Source organism: Xenopus laevis, chromosome 8L (assembly GCF_017654675.1).
Source record: "Xenopus laevis strain J_2021 chromosome 8L, Xenopus_laevis_v10.1, whole genome shotgun sequence".
Classification (NCBI taxonomy): Eukaryota; Metazoa; Chordata; class Amphibia; order Anura; family Pipidae; genus Xenopus; species Xenopus laevis.
The window spans coordinates 118495841-118515582 of NC_054385.1; the positions used below are offsets into that span (position 1 = coordinate 118495841).

General features: G+C 40.1%; 1 protein-coding gene across 1 annotated transcript in view; it reads right to left on the bottom strand.

The window, feature by feature from the left end:
• Positions 1 to 3401: 3401 nt before the first annotated feature.
• The window catches only part of adamtsl4.L (ADAMTS like 4 L homeolog), a 121140-nt gene continuing 104799 nt past the window's right edge, over positions 3402 to 19742 (bottom strand). The window contains exons 9-17 of the mRNA XM_018231352.2: positions 15096 to 15204; positions 13043 to 13291; positions 12398 to 12527; positions 10254 to 10458; positions 9257 to 9430; positions 8382 to 8555; positions 4993 to 5172; positions 4137 to 4281; positions 3402 to 3945 (exon numbers count right to left, since the gene is read on the bottom strand). Coding sequence (XP_018086841.1) covers positions 3806 to 3945; positions 4137 to 4281; positions 4993 to 5172; positions 8382 to 8555; positions 9257 to 9430; positions 10254 to 10458; positions 12398 to 12527; positions 13043 to 13291; positions 15096 to 15204 — 1506 coding nt within the window. The 3' untranslated portion in view covers positions 3402 to 3805. The remainder of the gene's footprint in view (positions 3946 to 4136; positions 4282 to 4992; positions 5173 to 8381; positions 8556 to 9256; positions 9431 to 10253; positions 10459 to 12397; positions 12528 to 13042; positions 13292 to 15095; positions 15205 to 19742) is intronic.

Here is a 19742-nt window from a genome sequence, read left to right on the forward strand (position 1 = left end):
TCAAGCTTGCAACTATCTGTCGTGTTGCTCCCTGGCCTAGGTATCCAAAAACAAATTGGACCTCATTTTTCATAGAATTATAAAATATAATTATAAAATAGCAATGGAAATCTGCAGTGATGCTGTGTGTTGCCTATGCAGCAACATACAAGGTAAGCTTACATATATACAGTATATACAGTATATATATATATATATATATATATATATATATATATATATTGCACATGGCTGTGCAAAGGTTATATGAATTGCAAGGTCCCCTTCTGCCTCAGTACTTGGCAACAATGTATTGGAAAACATAGGTACATGTACTTTGTGTGTGGGGTTTTCACTTTACACAATGATTTATTTTGCCATAATCTGTTGATAATAACTCTGAGGCTTCAGTTTTATTTTTTTACTGTTTGCCTTTCTACTCAAGGTTTCTCTATTCATCGTCAGTTCTGATTTCCAAGCTCCTCTATGATTGCTAGGATAATTTATCCTTATCAACCATATCGATGTATAAATCCAAGCACATAAAGTGACAAAACCTTTGTTAAAATGCATTTTTTATGGAAATTATCCCTTTACTGTACATAGTGCCATTCATTTCCTGTTGAAAAAGTCTATGTGTGATGGCACCCCATTTAGCTGGCCTGTACCCCTGTAACATTGATGCACGTAGTGTTCAGGCCTCAATAAATGAGGCAAGGGCCTAGTTTCCCTGCTTAGTTTGTGTGTTGGAATGTTGTTTCAATTTTGGATATTTGCAGATGAAAACCATGCAGACTATGGGGGTTATTTTATTCCGAACTTATCTCAATATTTTCGGCTACAAACTCCGATCAAATCCGCTCCGGTTTTTAATGCTTATTCATAAGTACATTGCGGGAAAAAAAAATCAGATTTTCATAATTTTTCCGGAGTTTTCACCCGAAACCTCCGAAAACTTTGGGTACGGCATGAGACCCAGCGCACATCAGAAAATCCTTGGGAATTCTCCCATTGACTTATATGCAGCCTAGACAGGTCTGAGATGCCGGGTTTTCTGAGTCAGAGTTTTAAAGCCTCTGGGTTTAATAAATTCCGAAAAATTCATGATTTCTTAAAAGCCCGTTATTAGTAAATAACCCCCTAAGCATAGTGGAAACACATATTATGGTAGCATGGTATGTTACATATTTGAACATTATTGGGTAAATGTAATAATATGTGCAAGATTTGTCCAGGTGTTAAAGCCCATAGCAGCCAATCTGCCAATTGCATTCAAGCATGTAAACAGCAAATGCTACATGCTACATGCTACATGCCTGCTATAGGTAACAAGACCAAAAGCAAAATTAGCTTTTTCTGTGGCCATAAGGTATCACCAATTATTTGTAACGTTCAACTGAGCAGTAGAAATTGGGCAATGTGTACTGTTATAGGAAATGTTATGAGGAAGAATGTATTAAACGAGCACTATTTTATATTTTAGACAAGCGGTAGAGAGGTCACTGGCCAAAAAACTGGGGACTAAAGAAGAAGACTAAAAACCTGAAAGCAAAAACATGCTGTAAGTGCCGGCAGAAGATCTGAAAAAGAAGCCTAAAACTAGGCCTAAAAGCATAAAACTAGGCCTAAAACACCCAATTTTCACTATTTTTTCAGAGTTTTCACCTCCAATTTTTGCCCGAAACCTCCGAAAACTTTGGCCATGGCACGAGACCCAGCGCACATCAAAAAAAATCATTGGGACTTCTTCCATTGTCTTATATGCAACCTCGACAGGTCTGAGATGATCTAGAAAATCTTAAAGCTGGTTGCCTTCTTCAATGAATTAAATGGTTATTTAGCAGCTCTAAGATTTACAATACACGCTGATTTGGACAAAATTAATTTTCTAGATGTGATGTATACAAAAAAGCAAATGGCCCGCTACTGATCTGTATGTAAAACCTACAGATAAAAATACTTTGCTACGCTATTCATCATTCCATTGATCCAGCCCATATAAAACGTTCAGTACCGAAGTCTCAATATACCAGAGTTAAGAGGATAGTTTCAGAGAAGGAAAACCTAACAAATAGGCTGGATGAGATGGAGAATAAATTGGCACAAAGAGGTTAATCGGAGAAATGCATTGGTAAAATATAAAGGTGAAGTACTATCTTGTACTGATGAAAGGAGTTCCAGGCCTAAAATGGGTACCAGTAATTACAATATCTTTTCCAAACAATTTGGGGATATAGTAAGAAAGCATTGGAACATTTTAAAAGTAGGTTATACAAGTGTTCCAGTATTCCAAAAACCCCCCTTCTATCATATAAAAGAGCACAATCATTGACAGATAGATTAGTAAGAGCGGATGTGGGACCAAGAAAAATATCTCGCCAAAGTACATTATGTAGTACAAAAAATGGCTGTCGTGTCGGCATTGTAGTAGCTGTGTCAAAGGTGATGCAGTATATCATCCTCATAAAGGAACTACAATTAAAATAAAAGGGTATCACACATGTCTATCTAACTATGTGGTATATGCCATAAAATGTCCATGTGGCTTGATGTATACAGGCCAGACATCAAGGCAAATCAAAAACAGAATCGGGGAGCACAAATCCGACATTAATAGGAATGTGAGGCAAAACCCGGTCATTTCATAGATACAGGACATACAGTGGCCCAATTAAGATTTCAAATATTGCAAAACATTCCCAAAAGAGAAGAGGTGGTGATAGGGTAAAACAACTCTTAAAATGTGAGGGAGGATGGATAAGAAGGTTGGGAATCTTAACACCTGGAGGTCTAAACAAGGAGTATGAATTAAATCCCCTGTTACGATAACAATACCGTTTTGGCATCTGTACAATAATCTGGTTTTAATTGATGTTAATAATGCCTTTCTTTGTTTTATTCCTTAGTGGTCATCATGAACAAGCTAATGCAAGTGGAGCTTAAGAAACAAAGTCAGCTCCCCTTTCTTTGTTTAATATATAGTAATGTAATTGATTATGATATATGCAGAAACATTGATGTAAACTGGGTCCATGTATTTTTAAAATTGTGATATAACCACTAGAGGGCATTATACTCATGTTGTATATAAGGAGGTTGTTGGTAATGTCGCGCATATTTTGTCAGCTTGAAAAAGCACCATTGCAGGTCCGAAAACGTTGCTGCTGAGCCATATGTAAGAAAATAAAGGCGGTTTTTATTATAATTGGGAGTGCTGTAAACCCTTTGTATGCTGTTTGGAAAATCATGTGAAGGTGAACACATGATGTGACGTGCATCCCATTAAAGGAAAAGGAATCACAGAGGAGCTGGGCCAACAAGGAATAAAGGTGATATAACTCCCAAGATATCACTTTACATATTATATATATATATATATATATATATATATATATATATATATATATAGTTAAATTGGGTTGAAAAAAGACAAAGTCCATCAAGTTTAACCCCTCCAAATGAATACCCAGCATCCATACACACCCCCCTCCCTACTTTCACATAAATTATATATACCCATATCTATACTAACTATAGAGTTTTGTATCACACGTCACTGTCACAGTAGAAACAGGAAAATAGGTTCTATAGGGTAGCACCGTAACTGACCTGGGAAAACAGAATTTCAATCTTCCTGTTATCAGGCCAAAGCTAAAAAGCAAATATACATTTTGTGTCTTTCTCCATTTTGCTGCTGGTAGGGCCGGCCACGCGAGCCGCACCGGCGCCAAACAGATTAATAAATACTGTCTCTTCTGAGTATATAAAATATAAACTCTGGTGAGGTGGAGGTGATCATGGGAGGCGGTGAGATTGTCGGAGGCGGTTATCTGCTCTCTGGAGGCACAGATCGCTGTACGGCATGGGCGCAGGAAGAACAACACGCTTGCTTGTAGTAGCCATAGACACAAAGACGCGCTTGGACCACCACTGCACAATTGTGATATCGGTCACGGCAGTTTTCATCTAAAGAAAAAAAGAAAATGGAAAAACAAACTGAAATCCCCTCCAGGGCAGAACAGCAACCCAACACCCCAGCATCTAATACTACTGAATGCAAGTGCTTCATCTGATGCACGTCTGTCTGTCCCTACCAAGTACCAGTTGTACAGGTCAAAGGGGCATCAGAGCTTAGAGAAATCTAGAACAGGACTTACCTAATGCGGCAGAGCACGGCTGTGTGTTGCACACTCTCTTATCCTCCGGCTTGCTATCCTGGTCGCACTTCTGACTGAAGGTCTTGTCTGACGCTAAGCACCGCACTTCTCTCATCTGGATCCCTCCGAGGCACGACTGGGAGCACTGTCAGAGGGTTTGAACATCATTAATGAGAAACCCATGGACATTTAAATATGTTTCCTGCTGCAAATAACTCACTCATACTGTGAGTCCCAGACAAAAAGCTAAAATGGTTGTACAGAGTGAAAATGGTTAGGTTTCCAGACAAAAAGCAAAAATGGTTAGGTTTCACCTTTGGTTTCCTGCTGCAAACAACTCACTCATGCTGCGAGTCTGAGACTAATAGCAGAAATGGTTGGTTGCACAGAGTGAAAATTGTTAGGTTTCTTTTAGGGATGCACCGAATCCACTATTTTGGATTCGGCCGAACCCCCGAATCCTTTGTGAAAGATTCGGCCGAATACCGAACCAAATCCGAATTTGCATATTCAAATTAGGGGTGGGAAGGGAAAACATTTTTTACTTCCTTGTTTTCTGACAAAAAGTCACGTGATTTCCATCCCCATCCTTAATTTGCGTATGCAAATTAGGGTTCAGATTCGGTTCGGCAGAAGGATTCGGCCGAATCTGAATCCTGCTGAAAAAGGCCGAATCCCGAACCGAATCCAGGATTCGGTGCATCCCTAGTTTCTTTGTCTCACTTCTTCTCCACACAGTTTTGTGTTGCAAACATCCCAGACTAATAGCAGTTGGTTGTACAGAGTGAAAATGTTTAGGTTCCCCTGTCTCACATCTCTTTCACATCACACATAATTCCATGCTGTGGGCACTCACCGCACTCCAGGGGGTAGTGAACCAGCTGGGCCCGCATGGCCCTAAATTACAGTTTTGAAGGGGAAGCGGTTTTTCCAAATGGGAGCACTCTGCCTGATCTGTGACATTAAACTCTGCCCCCAGCTTGCTCACACAGATCACATCACGCTTCTGGGAACCGTCACCACAATCTGCTGAACACTATGGAGAATAGATTAAAGCCATTGTTTATCATGGACTCTCTGAGCAAAATTAACCCCCTTATGTAATCACATTCACTTAATTTGCCCAGGTGCAGTAACCCATAGCAACCAATAAAATTATTTATTTCAAACGCATGACTAGTTAATGCTGTCTGCTGATTGTCTCCAATTGTTTTCATATTTTTTATTATTAAAATGTTTTTATTAGTTTTTTCATATTAACGGCAACATGGCTACAGACATCATGTGTCATTGGTATAGACATTAGGTGTGGTTAAACTATGTTTGATGGTGGTCTAGTTTTTTTCATTGTTACATGAAGTCAGAAAGCATTTGATGTCTGAACAGTAATTACTAACGATAGTGTAAGGTCAAACAGGAAAAAGAAAGGGAAAGAAGGAAATGGATTAAAGGGTACAGAGGGGAGGGTTAGGGGTATTAAGTAAAGCTGGCCATAGACTCAAAGATCCGCTCGTTTGGCGACATCGCCAAATGAGCGGATCTTTCCCCGATATGCCACTAACGGCATGGCTATATCGGGGGTAATTTGAACGTTCGGCCGTATGGTCAAACGATCGAATTACGATGCGCCAAGGGGCTCCGACTGGTCGGTCGGTTAAAAATCAAACCTTCCCCATCGATATCGTGGGCAGATATCAATCAGGGAAGACCCGTCAGAAGCCCCCATACACGGGCAGATTAGCTATTAAGTTGGTCCAAACGACCGATATCGGCAGCTTTATCTGCCCATGTATGGCCACCTTAAGACTAAAAGTGGGCGGGGGGAAGAAATAGGATTAGTAGAGGTTCCGCTCTCAATCCTCTGGGATCTCGTTGACCTTTACTTGTTCTTTAGGTAATAGAGGGTCTTTATCTTCAGTGTGTTGATAGATGATATTTTTCTTTCCAGTTCTTCCACGTGTCCATTGACTTGCTGTTGAGATGTTCCTGGTGTGTTTTCATATTTCTTATGTTTCAAATGTACCCTATTTAGATTGTAAGCAGTTGCGATTAAGGGCCTCTGCTCCAATTTTTACTCTGTAACCCTTTGTTTTAAGACAGTTGTTCCTTACAAATTAATGTAAAGAGCTGGGTAACTTGCTGGTGCTATATAAATAATGATGATGATGATATAGGTGATTAGACCCGTACCAAACTTTGCACCTTTTATTACATAACCCCATCATTTCTATGCTACTCTGCTTTATGCCTGGAAGATACAGAAGTCCAAAGAATAACAACGTTTTCAACCAAACATTCGTGAACCTATGAAGGGATAAAACATTTTAAGTGATGTCCCTCATCACAAGTGTCCACTAGATGGAGCTGTTAGTATTTTTTGCAGAGCTCAGTTGCTGCTCATTAGCATTAATGGATCTGACATGCTTTTTGAACAATTGTTTTGCTCTGAGGGAGTAATGTATTGGAAACATCTGCTCCAGTTGTAGTTACTTAAGCTGGCTATCTGCTTAATCAGCGAGGTCACCAAACGAGCGGATCTCTCCCCAAATATGCCCACCTTCAGGTGGGTGTAATCGGGCTGATCTAATTGTGTGCCCTAGGGCCCAATGATCGCATCACAATGATGAAAAAACGGGCAGTTTTCAGATCGAGTAACACATCAACCAACCGATTCAGTCCTGGATCCGACAAGGGTTTTTAAAGGAGAAGGAAAGGTTAAAACTAAGTAAACCTCATCAGAAATATCCATCTAAATATACCAGTAAACCCCCAATGTAGTGCTGCTCGGAGTCCCCTGTCAAAAGAAACACTGCATTTCTTTCCTTCTATTGTGTACTCATGGGCTTCTGTATCAGACTTCCTGCCTTCAGCTTAAACCTCATTGCCCTGGGCAAGAGCATGCTCAGTTTGCTCCTCTTCCCCCTGCCCCTCCCTTCTCTACTGTAATCTGAGCCCAGAGGAGGGAGAGACTCAGGCAGGAAGTGATGTCACACCAAGTTAATACTGCAGCTCCTATCCTAAACAAACAGAGAGTTTCTAGAGCTTTTTACTCAGGTATGGTAAAACATTCTACAGAATAAATGTAGCATTCTAGCTTGCACTATTGCAGCTAATCTATTGGCAATAAAATGTCTCCATAGCTTTCCTTCTCCTTTAAGCCCGGGCGATTGATATACTGTAGATTGGGGAAGACTGTTGAGGACCCCATACACTGGGAAATAAGCTGCCAACTTAAAAAGATGATTTTTATGATGTTGTTTTTATTTCTAAATTACACTGTTAATACTGAAAATAATTCACGCTACAAAAAAAATAACATAAAACATAAAAAAAAAATGTAATTCCTGAACCAGCAAGTGTATTATTTTAGTTGTAATATTGGTGTGTAGGTGCATCTCAGGTCATTTTGCCTGGTTATGTGCTTTCAGAAAGAGCCAGCACTTTAGGATGGAACTGCTTTCTGCAGGGTCGGATTTATGTAAATGGGGCCCGAGGCCAGCGCAAGGACGCTTAGCGTGCGCGCCCTCCCATCACTGCGCAGTCCTAGTGCCAGACCCTGTGCACACGCGAGTGCGCTATTCAGTATCGGAGCACCCAGCGCTCCTTTGGATGCAGCAGGGCGGCATGCCGCCCCTAAAATTTTCACGTCCTAGGCCCGGGCCTATGTGGCCTCGCCACAAATCTGGGCCTGGCTTTCTGGCAGGCTGTTGTTTCTCCTACTCAATGTAACTGAATGTGTCACAGTGGGAACTGGATTTTACTATTGAGTGCTGTTCTTAGCTGTTATCTTGTGTTAGGTAACTGCTATCTGGTTACCTTCCCATTGTTCTGTTATAAGGCGGCTGGGGGGGAAAGGGAGGTGGTGATCACTCCAACTTGCAGTACAGCAGTAAAGAGTAACTGAAGTTTATCAGAGCACAAGTCACATGACTGGGGGCAGCCGGGAGACAATATGTCTAGCACCATGTTAGATTTCAAAATGAAATATAAAAAAATCTGTTTGCTCTTTTGAGAAACGGATTTCAGTGCAGAATTCTGCTGGATCAGCCCTATTAACTGATGCGTTTTGAAAAAAACATTTTTTCCCATGACAGTAGCCCTTTAATCTGTCGACAGCAACCAATCAGCAGGAAGCATTAACTGTTTAAAATCAAACATCTGATTGGTTCCTGAGGGTCACTAGACCTGAAACAAACTTTGCACCTGTGTCACAGATGACTTTGGATGTTGAACTATCTTGCTTACCTCTGACCAGGGTCCCGTGTACCACTTTATAATGCGCTCGCAGGGCCCGCTATTGCACACGCGCATGTCAGATGGTTTTGAGCCTCCGCAGCTCTCCTGCGACTCATCTGTGGGGGAGCTGGACAGGCAGAATACCGAGCGCCTCTGGATTCCAGTCCCACATTCCGCAGAACACTGCAATGGACACAACAAGTTATTTGAAAAAAGCTTCACCAATAAAGACTAACAAAAGTGGCCCTCAAATGGTCGGGCTGTTGTGCTAATAGGGGTTTGGAGCATTTGCAAGTGGGCTAAGACTCAATGCCAGTTACAGTTACATTTTTGCTATTTTCTGTACTAGATACTCCTGACTGCTCAGCTTGAGGACACATGGAGGCACATTAATCAAGGGTCGAACTTCATGAGTTTTTTAAAACTCCCATAAACTCGAAATTTGACCAATCTTAATTTATAATATAATTTTAATTTTTAAAACTTGGGTGAAAAACTCTAATCAAATTCGATTTTAATTTACAAAACTCGAATCGAGTTTTTTCTCAGAAAAAAACTTGAATGTCAGGAAGGCTGCAAACAACTCCAAATGGATCCCTGAAAGTCTCGCATTGACTTAAACACAAATTTGGCAGGTTTTAGGTGGCAAATAGTCAAATTTGAGTTCTTAATTGGCCAGTGTATGATAAATCTAGAAAATCTAATTAGAATTTTTTGAAAAACTCGAATCAAATTTGAATAATTCCTTAGTTGAATTTGACAGTTTTGACCATAAAAAACTCGAAAATTCAAACTTAGAATTCAAATTTTCAACTCAACCCTTGATAAATCTGCCCCTTAGGGGGAGCACCCTGATTCTGTCTGCGTAATATGTCAGGACTTACTATAGGACTCCATTCATTGTAGAACCAGCTCCGGACACACGGGCCCATATCGCAAACCTCATTGGTTCTAGGGCGCAGTCGGTTGCTGCACTCGCCATCGCCCACCTCATCACCTTGGTTACTGACACACCGAACGCGTCGGATCCTCTGGCCCATTCCACACATAACTGAACACTGTAGGAAAGAGATGGAAACCTTAAAGGTTATGAAACAGGATAATCCTTTGAAAGTTAAAGCTTGGATACCAAATCCTTGTTACATTAAAGGAGAACTAAAGAAGTGGCTAGAAATGTTGTACATGATGTTTTGGGCTTCTGTACCAGCCCAAGGCAACCACAGTCCTTTAGCAGTAAAGATCTGTGTTTCCAAAGATGCCCCAGTAGCTCCCCATCTTCTTTTCTGCTGATTCACTGCACATGCTCTGTGCTGCTGTCACTTACTGAGCTTAGGGACCCACTCACAATATACAGTACACATAGAATAGAAATGTCACAATGTAAGGCTGATTAGTAATTAATACAGATAATTACTACATGGCAGCACAGAAACCAGTGCAATTAGCATCAGAATTAAATAATCAGCCCTGTAGCATCAGCTTATATTACAGGGGAAGCTCATTTTCTGCTGGATAATTAGTGACGAGCCCTAAGCTTAGCTTCTCAACAGCTGCTCAGAGCCCACTGAGCATGTGAGTGTCACAGACACTTTCCAAGATGGTGACCCCCTGTGACAAGTTTGAAGTCCTGGATCATTGCTGCTATTGACAAGCTGAAACTTTAGGCTGGTGCAATAAGTTCAATATACAAAATATGGCATTTTTAGCCACATTCATTTTTAGGGTTTAGTTCTCCTTTAAAAGGAGACATGTGCTTTATATGGACAATATTGTTTTGCGTTAAAATGAACGTTAACATTCAAACTAAGTAATATATTAACATAAAATGGGCATTAAGGTGGAGCTACTGCTAAACACTTCATATTCTTTGACTGAACTCACCTGGCTCCAGTTGGACTGGATCTCCCAGTGGCTGCAGATACGGAGTTGACAGGTCTCTGTTACATTGGGCTTCACCAGATGGCTACATCTCTGTGGGTGCACCATGGTTGTCCTGTTGGCGTACATCTGGCGACAAAGCACTTGCCGGTGCTGAATTCCATTTCCACAGGTCCTGCTGCACACTGACCAGTTGCCAACATCCCAACTATAGCAAAGCAACAAACCGCAGCATAAGTATCACAGCCAAATAAGGTAGCACTGAATAAATACATCAGTCAAGGACCCTCTTTACCTCTTAGGCTTCTAGTTGCCAGTGGGTCTGCTGCCCCTGCTGTTACACCCTTAAAGGGATACTGTCATGGGGGGAAAAAAAAATTCAAAGCACGTCCGTTAATAGTGCTGTTCCAGCAGAATTCTGCATTGAAATCTGTTTCTCAAAAAAGCAAACTGATTTTTTTTATATTTAATTTTGAAATCTGACATGGGGCTAGACATATTGTCAGTTTCCCAGCTGCCCCCAGTCATGTGACTTGTGATCTGATAAACTTCAATCACTCTTTACTGCTGCACTGCAAGTTGGCGCCTACACACCAATATTACAACTAAAAAATACACTTGCTGGTTCAGGAATTCAATTTTATATTGTAGAGTGAATTATTTGCAGTGTAATTTAGAAATAAAAACAACATCATAAAAATCATGACAGAATCCCTTTAAAGTGGCCATAGATGCACCAATAATATCGTATTATATTCAGTGTGTGTATGGTGGGAGACGAGCCGACTGATATCAGCAGAAGACTTGGATATCGGTCGGCTCGTCAGTTGGGCAAAATCTGAAGGCACCAGAACATCAGCCATTGTTACTGCTGAATCATCAGAAACAGGTAGAAATGTGTTTCTGTCTGTATATCTGACAATTCAGCTTTACACGTGTGAATTGAAACTATATCTTTCTTGGAAAGATCTTTTCCAGGAAAGATCGTAATTGCAACGTCTATGGCCACCTTTACACAAATCTGGGCCCATGTGGTAAGTGGAAACCCTGTTTCTTGCAGAACAGAGATGTTCATGTAACATGAGAACTCTGAAGCAAAGCAGATACATGTCCATTTAGTGAGGGATTAGCTACTATACACCAAATGTTAAATGTATTAGACGTGATGTAAAGAATTACGACTATGGGAAGGCTAATTGCTCAATCCTTTGACGAAGGAAGAAGATGTTTCCTGACATCTATTGGAGAAGGCGACAGAGGGCCTACGTGTAGATGTACTTGCAAGTACAGGTATAGGATCCCTTATCCGGAAACCCGATATCCAGAAAGCTCTGAAGTACGGAATGGCTGTCTCCCATAGACTCAATTTTATCCAAATGATCCAAATTTTTAAAATTATTTCCTTTTTCTCTGTAATAATAAAACAGTAGCTTGTACTTGATCCCAACTAAGACATAATTAATCCTTATTGGAAGCAAAACCAGCCTATTGGGTTTATTTAATGTTTAAAGGAATTTCTAGTAGACTTAAGGCATGAAGACCCAAATTACGGAAAGATCCGTTATCCGGAAAACTCCAGGTCCCGAGCATTCTGGATAACAGGTCCCATACCTGTACTAAAAAGTCCATTAAGCGGCATGTAAGCTTGTTTAGTTTGTTGTGTTGCTCATCCTTCAGATATATTCTCCAACTGCCTCCCCTAGTTACTATATCCTTTGGCATTCCCCTTACAAGGCTAATTAGGACTGCAGCAAACTGACATAATGTTCTTTTTCAAAGAGATATATCTAAAGGCAAATTGTACCTGTAAACAGTCCTGTTTATTTTTACATTATATGGATGATAACAGTGAAAAGGATCAGAATCATTTATTTATATAGCTACAGCAAGTGACGTAGCACTTTACAATAATATTCTAACAAACAGGTTTTAGAGGAAATTAACCAGGGTTACCAGGGTTACATTTCAGGTCCCTGTTGACAGGAGCAGGTGACAATATATAGTTTTTGGGGGGAAAATGTGGTATAAGCCTAGAATGGGGATATTTTTGTCCATTGACAACACTTCCTATGTTCATTTTCATAGCTTAAGATGAAGTATATTTAACATAATATAAGAATCCAGAGAGGTAAAGTGTTAGTACTTACAAGGCTGGGCAGGGCTGGGTGTTGCACGCTTCCTCCTGAGGGAAAGGCTTAGTGGACAAATCACATTCCTCCTCACTAACCTCCTCTAGAGAGTTTCTAGAGACACAGTGGTAAATTGGATACCAGAATCCTGCACATGGGAATAAAATAAATACAAAAGATCAGTGGCAGGAGGGCTTATTTCTTAATATAGGTGCTAATTTACACAAGTACAGTTGCCAATAGCAACTGACAACTGCACTTAAGCAGCTATGTTTGTAAATCAGCCCCAATAAATTCTAAGGTCAAGGGCGTTGGCTCCATTGATGTCAGCCTGCGCATTTTTTTGAGGCTGAGAGCAGCAGATCCACTTCGTGCCCCTCTCCATCAAAAACGTTATTCAAAGAGCACATCGCCTGGGTTCTGACTGCACCTTGAACCTCATGGCAGTATCAAAAACCCGACATAATGCAGAGCACAGCATTGTTGGCTAAATGGCAGCCCTGCCCTTACAGTATGAATGGCCACAAGTTAGGGGACCTTCTGAAGTGCAGTGCTGTTTTCATGGAGCAAACACACTCTGTGATTCTAAAAAAAATAAACGCCTACCACTTCTTGTTCTAGGGTTATGAGTTTTTAGGTTTTCTATGGTAGAGGCCACATTACCTTTTCCACAAGAAACAGAACAAGCTGTGTTGTCCACTCTCTTCCAGAAGAACTGAGGTTGTTCTGGCCAGTAGTGAACTGGAGGCGACTGTAGAGGAGGAATGCGGATATTGCGTTGCAGGGTGCTAACAGGTCTCGTGGAATGCTGTCTCGATTGAGGTGGTAACACCAGAGGTCGGTCATCAGGAGGTTGAATACGTGAGCCTGGGTTTGGAAGAGTCTCACTGGCAGACATCGATCTCAGTGCTCCTGCAAAAACATTGTACGTTACAAGAAAGCAGAACAAAATGTTGACAGACATATTGTTTTCCTGGAAAAACGGATCAACTGAAAAGAACAAGAAGCCTTTGAGGTTTGGCATTCTCTGCTGCAATCTTTCAGTTGTGTTTTGCTGGAGCAGTTGTGCCTTTCTTTTACTGGCTACAGCGGCTGAACTTCTGTGGTTAAATATGAATTTCTTCATAGAGATTCAAACATGGACAATTATTTTCTTTGGGATGCTCCAAATTTTCATCAAAATGCTGGAACACCTTTATTGTTATGGGCCATAAATGCAAGGCGTAGTGATCTTTGGCACATGCATGCCTCACACCTGGGAAGCTGGGAATTAGAATGCTAAAGGTAACAATATCAAAGTAGACTGGTGGAGAAACATTTCACTAGGAGAAGATCAACTCAAAATTGAACACAATACAAGGCTGTCTTGATTCTGATTGCATTAGACCTGCCAACCTAAAAACACAGGGCTTGTTAGTCTGGCCGCTAAGAACATGCTAAACCATATGTCAAGTTTCATTAAATAACAAACTTCTCAAAGTCCATTCTGGTCTTGGTCCTCACCCATACTTCCCCTAAAGGGGAATGGAATGTAGTTGCATTTAGCCCAAAATTGCCAAAACAGCCCCCATGGATTTATATTGCAATTGTCTGACAAGTGCTCATTCTAAAGCCAGGTTATAGTTGCCTGAAACTACAGATGCATGGGAAATGATTGCACAAGCATGTCACGTGTTTAAGAAGCACTCAAAACAGCACCCTGTGCTATTATGCTAAGGGGCCCATTTATTAAACCTCAATTTTTTCTGGTCAAGGTTTATAGGGGAAAAATGTTTTGTATAAAAAAAAACTTGAACTTTAAGAGATTTATTATACCCCAAAGCTGCTAAAATCCAAATCTAAAAATACTCCAGTTAAAACCTGTCGAGGTCATGTAGAAGTCAATGGCAGATGTCCCTTTTACAATTTAAAGATAGCATGATCTGAACTAGGTTTTGTACAAAAATTTCAGGCGATGACGCAAAATATTTGAGAGCTTCAGGAGTCAAATCCTACGCAAACAGCCCCCTGTGCTATTATGCTACTGGGCACATTTATTAAGGTTTTTAGGAGAAAAATTTTAATTTTTTTGTGAAAAAAACCCCGGACTTTTAGAGATTTATTATACCCCAAAGCTGCTAAAATTCCAAATCCAAAAAGACTCCAGCTACAACCTGTCGAGGTCATGTAGAAGTCAATGGGAGATGTCCTTTTTACAATTTGAAAATATTGTGATCTGCGCTGAGTTTCGTACATAATCAGAAAAAATCGGGGCTTTCAGGCGATGACTCGAAAAATTTCAGAGATTCGTGAGTCAAATCCTAAAAAATGAGTAATTGAGATTTTCACTCGATTTTGTGAAGGCTTTTTCCTGACCAGACTTTTTCAAGCTGATTATTTGATAAATAAGTTAAATTCGTGGATGGGAGTTAGGTTGAGTTTGTTTTAAGAAAGAAAATTAGATAAATTTGAGTTTTAGTAAATGTGCCTTTAAGAGTATATCTATAGAAATAAGTCAAATCAACTGGACTTGTTTTGTTTTCTTTGCCTTGAAAACCTCTTTCAAAGAAAAAAAAAACACAGCAAGTCCAGTCGATTTAACTTATTTCTATAGATATACCATGACCTGGATGAATGAGAATCTTCACAAACATGCCCCTAAGAGTCATCACTGGCCGACTGGTTATTCCTGATCCCAAGCTTCTTCTAAAAAACAAGGCAAACAGTTAGAGCTTACCATATTCCTGCTGTGCTGGGTTAGACTGATGCCCAGAGGTATCAGCAGCAGTTGGAGAAGAAATGAAGAACTGGAAGGAGATACCAGGATTGTCCTGCTGGAATATCATCTGTGTGAGACAAAAACATAATAGGGATAAAGGAGAGATGTTCATGGAATCCATAACTGTGGTGCCTGGTGTGTTATAGAAAGTATCTCCCCCAAATAATAAACAAGCTTTCAGATAATAATCTACTAAACATGTTCTACGTAAACATTGAATTATTTTCTTCTTAATTAAGGAAAGAACTGTGTGATAGAAAGATGTAGTTTTCTGGAATGCAAGACCCTCTAAACAGACATGAGAGTTCCGCTAATTTAGCAAGAAGCAATTAAACTATCCCAACCACTCTTTCCATTAACCCTGGCTGAATTTTTTAGCTCAAATGAAGGCTTTATAAACATCATTCTGCTCCAAAAGGGAAATGAAAAAAGAAACATGCAGATGGGTGAATGTAATCCTGGTTTAATAGGGATAACAGAGCCTAAGCGCTAACGGAACCTTCTCCTTGTCTAATGCATATTACTTCCAACTTCTCTGTTGAGCAGGATGTAGTTTGCTTGATGGTGTAGGATAAGGAGATAGCTGGACCCTAGCCCAGGCTGCAGTTGTCCATGTTGTCTCCCATCAGCCCCACATAGGGATGTATTAGATATTAAACTCTATACAGAGTTCTAATCAGAATATTTCCTTCATACAGATGTTTTTCTTTCTTGCTGCCTTAACCCAAGTTTTATAGACATCTAATGCAATGTAGTAAGATTTGTTTTGAAGACGAAAATACCTAAAATCTGTTTATATGTGAAGTACCTGCAGTGCATCACACCTACGAGTCTGTCCACCTTCCACAATTCAGCTTTTATAAAATAACATAACCCTTCAGTGACTTGTAATTTCCTTATAATTTACAGTAGAGGGTACATTATCCCCTTTAATACAGTAACATAAATGATACTCAGAGTTCCCTGTAGCCTTGTGCCTTTATATGGTCACAGAACCCCTCAGTGACTTCTAACATCCTTATCATTTACAGTAGGGGTACATTATACCTTATAATACATGAGTGATACTCAGAGTTCCCTGTATAACTCAGCCTGCAGCCTTATGCCTTTATATGGTCACAGAACCCCTCAGTGACTTCTAATATCCTTATCATTTACAGTTGGGGGTACATTATCCCTTATCATACATGAGTGATACTCAGAGTTCCCTGTATAACTCAGCCTGCAGCCTTGTGTCTTTATATGGTCACAGAACAACCCCTCAGTGACTTCTAATATCCTTATCATTTACAGTAGGGGGTACATTATCCCTTATAATACATGAGTGATACTCAGCGTTCCCTGTATAACTCGGCCTGCAGCCTTGTGCCTTTATATGGTCACAGAACCCCTCAGTGACTTCTAATATCCTTATCATTTACAGTTGGGGGTACATTATCCCTTATCATACATGGGTGATACTCAGAGTTCCCTGTATAACTCAGCCTGCAGCCTTGTGCCTTTATATGGTCACAGAACAACCCCTCAGTGACTTCTAATATCCTTATCATTTACAGTAGAGGGTACATTATTCCTTATAATACATGAGTGATACTCAGCGTTCCCTGTATAACTCGGCCTGCAGCCTTGTGCCTTTATATGGTCACAGAATCCCTCAGTGACTTCTAATATCCTTATCATTTACAGTAGGGGGTACATTATCCCTTATAATACATGAGTGATACTCAGAGTTCGATGTATAACTCAGCCTGCACATTTTTTGACCACATGCAGTCCATCTGTCTCTTCAGCTTAAAAGAAACATCTCTACAGGGTTCATTGAATAGAGACAAGAGTGAATTCAAATGAGACCTGGCTATAAACCAAGAGGAAATACCAAATATACAGACACCTATGATCTAACTCGATGCACATACAGTATGTGCTAGGGAGCTATATTATGCATGCAGTCATTTAGGTTAGGTTGTAGCTATCACAGCTGTTACTTGAATAGAACAGAGAGGATTCACTATTAATTTATCTGGAAGCTTCGGTAGAATGATCTAAAACAAAATAATCAGCAAGCAAAATAAAGTCATACCCGTGTTGCCACAATTCAATCAACAATTTATGTATCGTGCCAATCTCAGCAGCGGCAAGAACTTATCAGCAGGAAGATGTGAGTTTGTGTACAGAACATTCCGTCTGTGCATAGTTCGCTTTTTTGTATATTTACTGTAGTCAAAATGAAATTGGTCTAGGTGTAGTAAGAACACAGATTCCACGCATTTAGGTTACTACAGAGATGGAGAGTGCTATGCATACAGTAGAAGGAATTTTCTATTCACAAATACCCATATATAGGTATGGGATCCATTATCTGGAAACCCATTATCCAGAAAGCTCCAAATTATGGAAAGGCCTTCTCCCATAGACTTCATTTTATCCAAATTTTTAAAAAATAAATAATTTTTTCTCTGTAATAATAAAACAGTACCTTGTACTTGATCTAAACTAAGATATAATGAATCCTTATTGGAAGTAAAACGAGCTTATTGGGTTTAACGTTTACAATATTTAATGTATGGAGATCCAAATTACGGAAAGATCTATTATCCGGAAAGCCCCAGGTCCCCAGCATTCAGAACATACCGTACTCTCTAAGGTAAACAAAATGGCAGTTGCCATTAGCGTGTACAAATAGATGATACACAAGGTTCTCGGTATACAATTAACTATAATCTCATACTGTACTATCTGCTTAAAGGGGCAGAAAAACTATGGGGCTGCAGGAAGCTTCCAAAAGTGGATGAGACCAAAAAAGACCACTATATGGATGCATAGACTAAGAGGGACCGTTTTCCATAGCTTGGTAACAAAGAGACTCCAAAGGATTTGAAGTTCTTGTAGTGTTGCCTCTGCTGTGGGGGTACTAACCTCATAACCAATCCTTAGTGGAATGTTAGACTTCTTCTTTATCTAGTCCTTTTTTTTTTTTGCTCAAAGGACAATAGGATTGTACCTATCAGGACCCTAAACTGAATTGGGTGCTGTACCTACAAGGAGTCATAGGAAAATGTGGGATGTGGGAAATGAGTCATATGGGATACAGCCAATAGAAAATGTCATCACTATTTGGCAGGACATTATATAACTAGTGGGGCTCCCAGGCCAGGTAGGGGGTCTAATATCTTCCAATTATATAACAAATGCAAGATAAGGTCGGTCTATCAATTAACGCAGCTGGAAAGTGCATTGGTTCTGAAGGCCAGAATATGTGCTGTTATATGTTACACTACACACTTGCTATAAGTACATGGCGTATGTCTCTGTCCTTTTCCTGCCAATGGCAAACTAAACAAATGCTTTAGAGGGAAAGGTTAATTGCACCGTGGAAAATCACAGTTTCCATAAAATCAGCCCATGAGTCAGAATCATCTCCAGTGAAAATGTGATGGATCAGTCCAACAGGGACAGAGTTCACTGTGACAAGTGGGAGATCTTAACCAATGGGGAGCTGGTGAAAAGGTGATATTTAGTTTAAAATTAACCAAGGAACTTGCAAATGGTCCATTCTCGTTCTAAGGGCCCATTTATCCTAGCAACTGAACAGTGGTTTGAATGAAAGAATGTAAGATAAAGAGGAGAGGAGTTGATAAATAAAGATATGCCTCTAGAATAAGGTTGCTGACTATTATTAGCAGTAGTATTACTTCACATGTAATCATAATTCTTAGCTACAGAGATACTGGAGTTTTCATAACCTTTGGGTGCACTTGGTCCGGAACTAAGGGAAGCTGGTTCCTCTGTGCAACAGGACATAATGTACTCAGTTTGGAAGTGTTATCTATATATACAATTAAAGCCCCATGCTACTAAAGTAAACAATATATTTAAATACTCGCTGATCTATGTTCCATTCTGGCTTTCAGCAGGGTGATGCATTATTGTTATAAGATCATCACATATATTTGGGGGTGTTCTTATCTTGTTTTTCCTTTCATAACAGAAAAACAAGAGAAATTATTGCCGTAGCTGCAGGGACTTTGTGTCCCCCCTGCAGCATCAGAGGAAAAGGAAGGAATTTCACTTGTAAATAAAGCACCCACCCAGGTTAGACAAGTATCCCTCACAATATCATTTGCCAGTAGATGACATAGCGAGAGCAGTAGTACAGTCAGTTTAGAAATAGACACACACACCCTTCAAGTTTTCTAACCGACAGATACTTTGCAACTAGACAATCACAGGTATGGCCGAATGCTCAGGTTCTGGACATTTGGGCTGACAGTTCCAAATACATTGATGCACCATACATTGGTAGATATGGTGCATGTGGCAGATGATATTTGACCAATCCTTAACCTGTATGTCCAGCTTTACCTCAGAAGAAGGAACTTGAATTTCTGGGTATGGTACCATCACTCTATACAAAATGGCCTGACCTTGCAGATAACAGAGGTTGACTACACAATGTTCTCCATTCTGAAACATAATACTTTTTTGCTCACACTGCTCAACATTTGCTGTGAAGCATTGGTGGTCATCAAATCAAGCTGAAGTCAACTGCAGAACAAAGAAGAAAAAAGGCAGATTCTTTGGTGGGGCAAACAAATCCCTTACTCC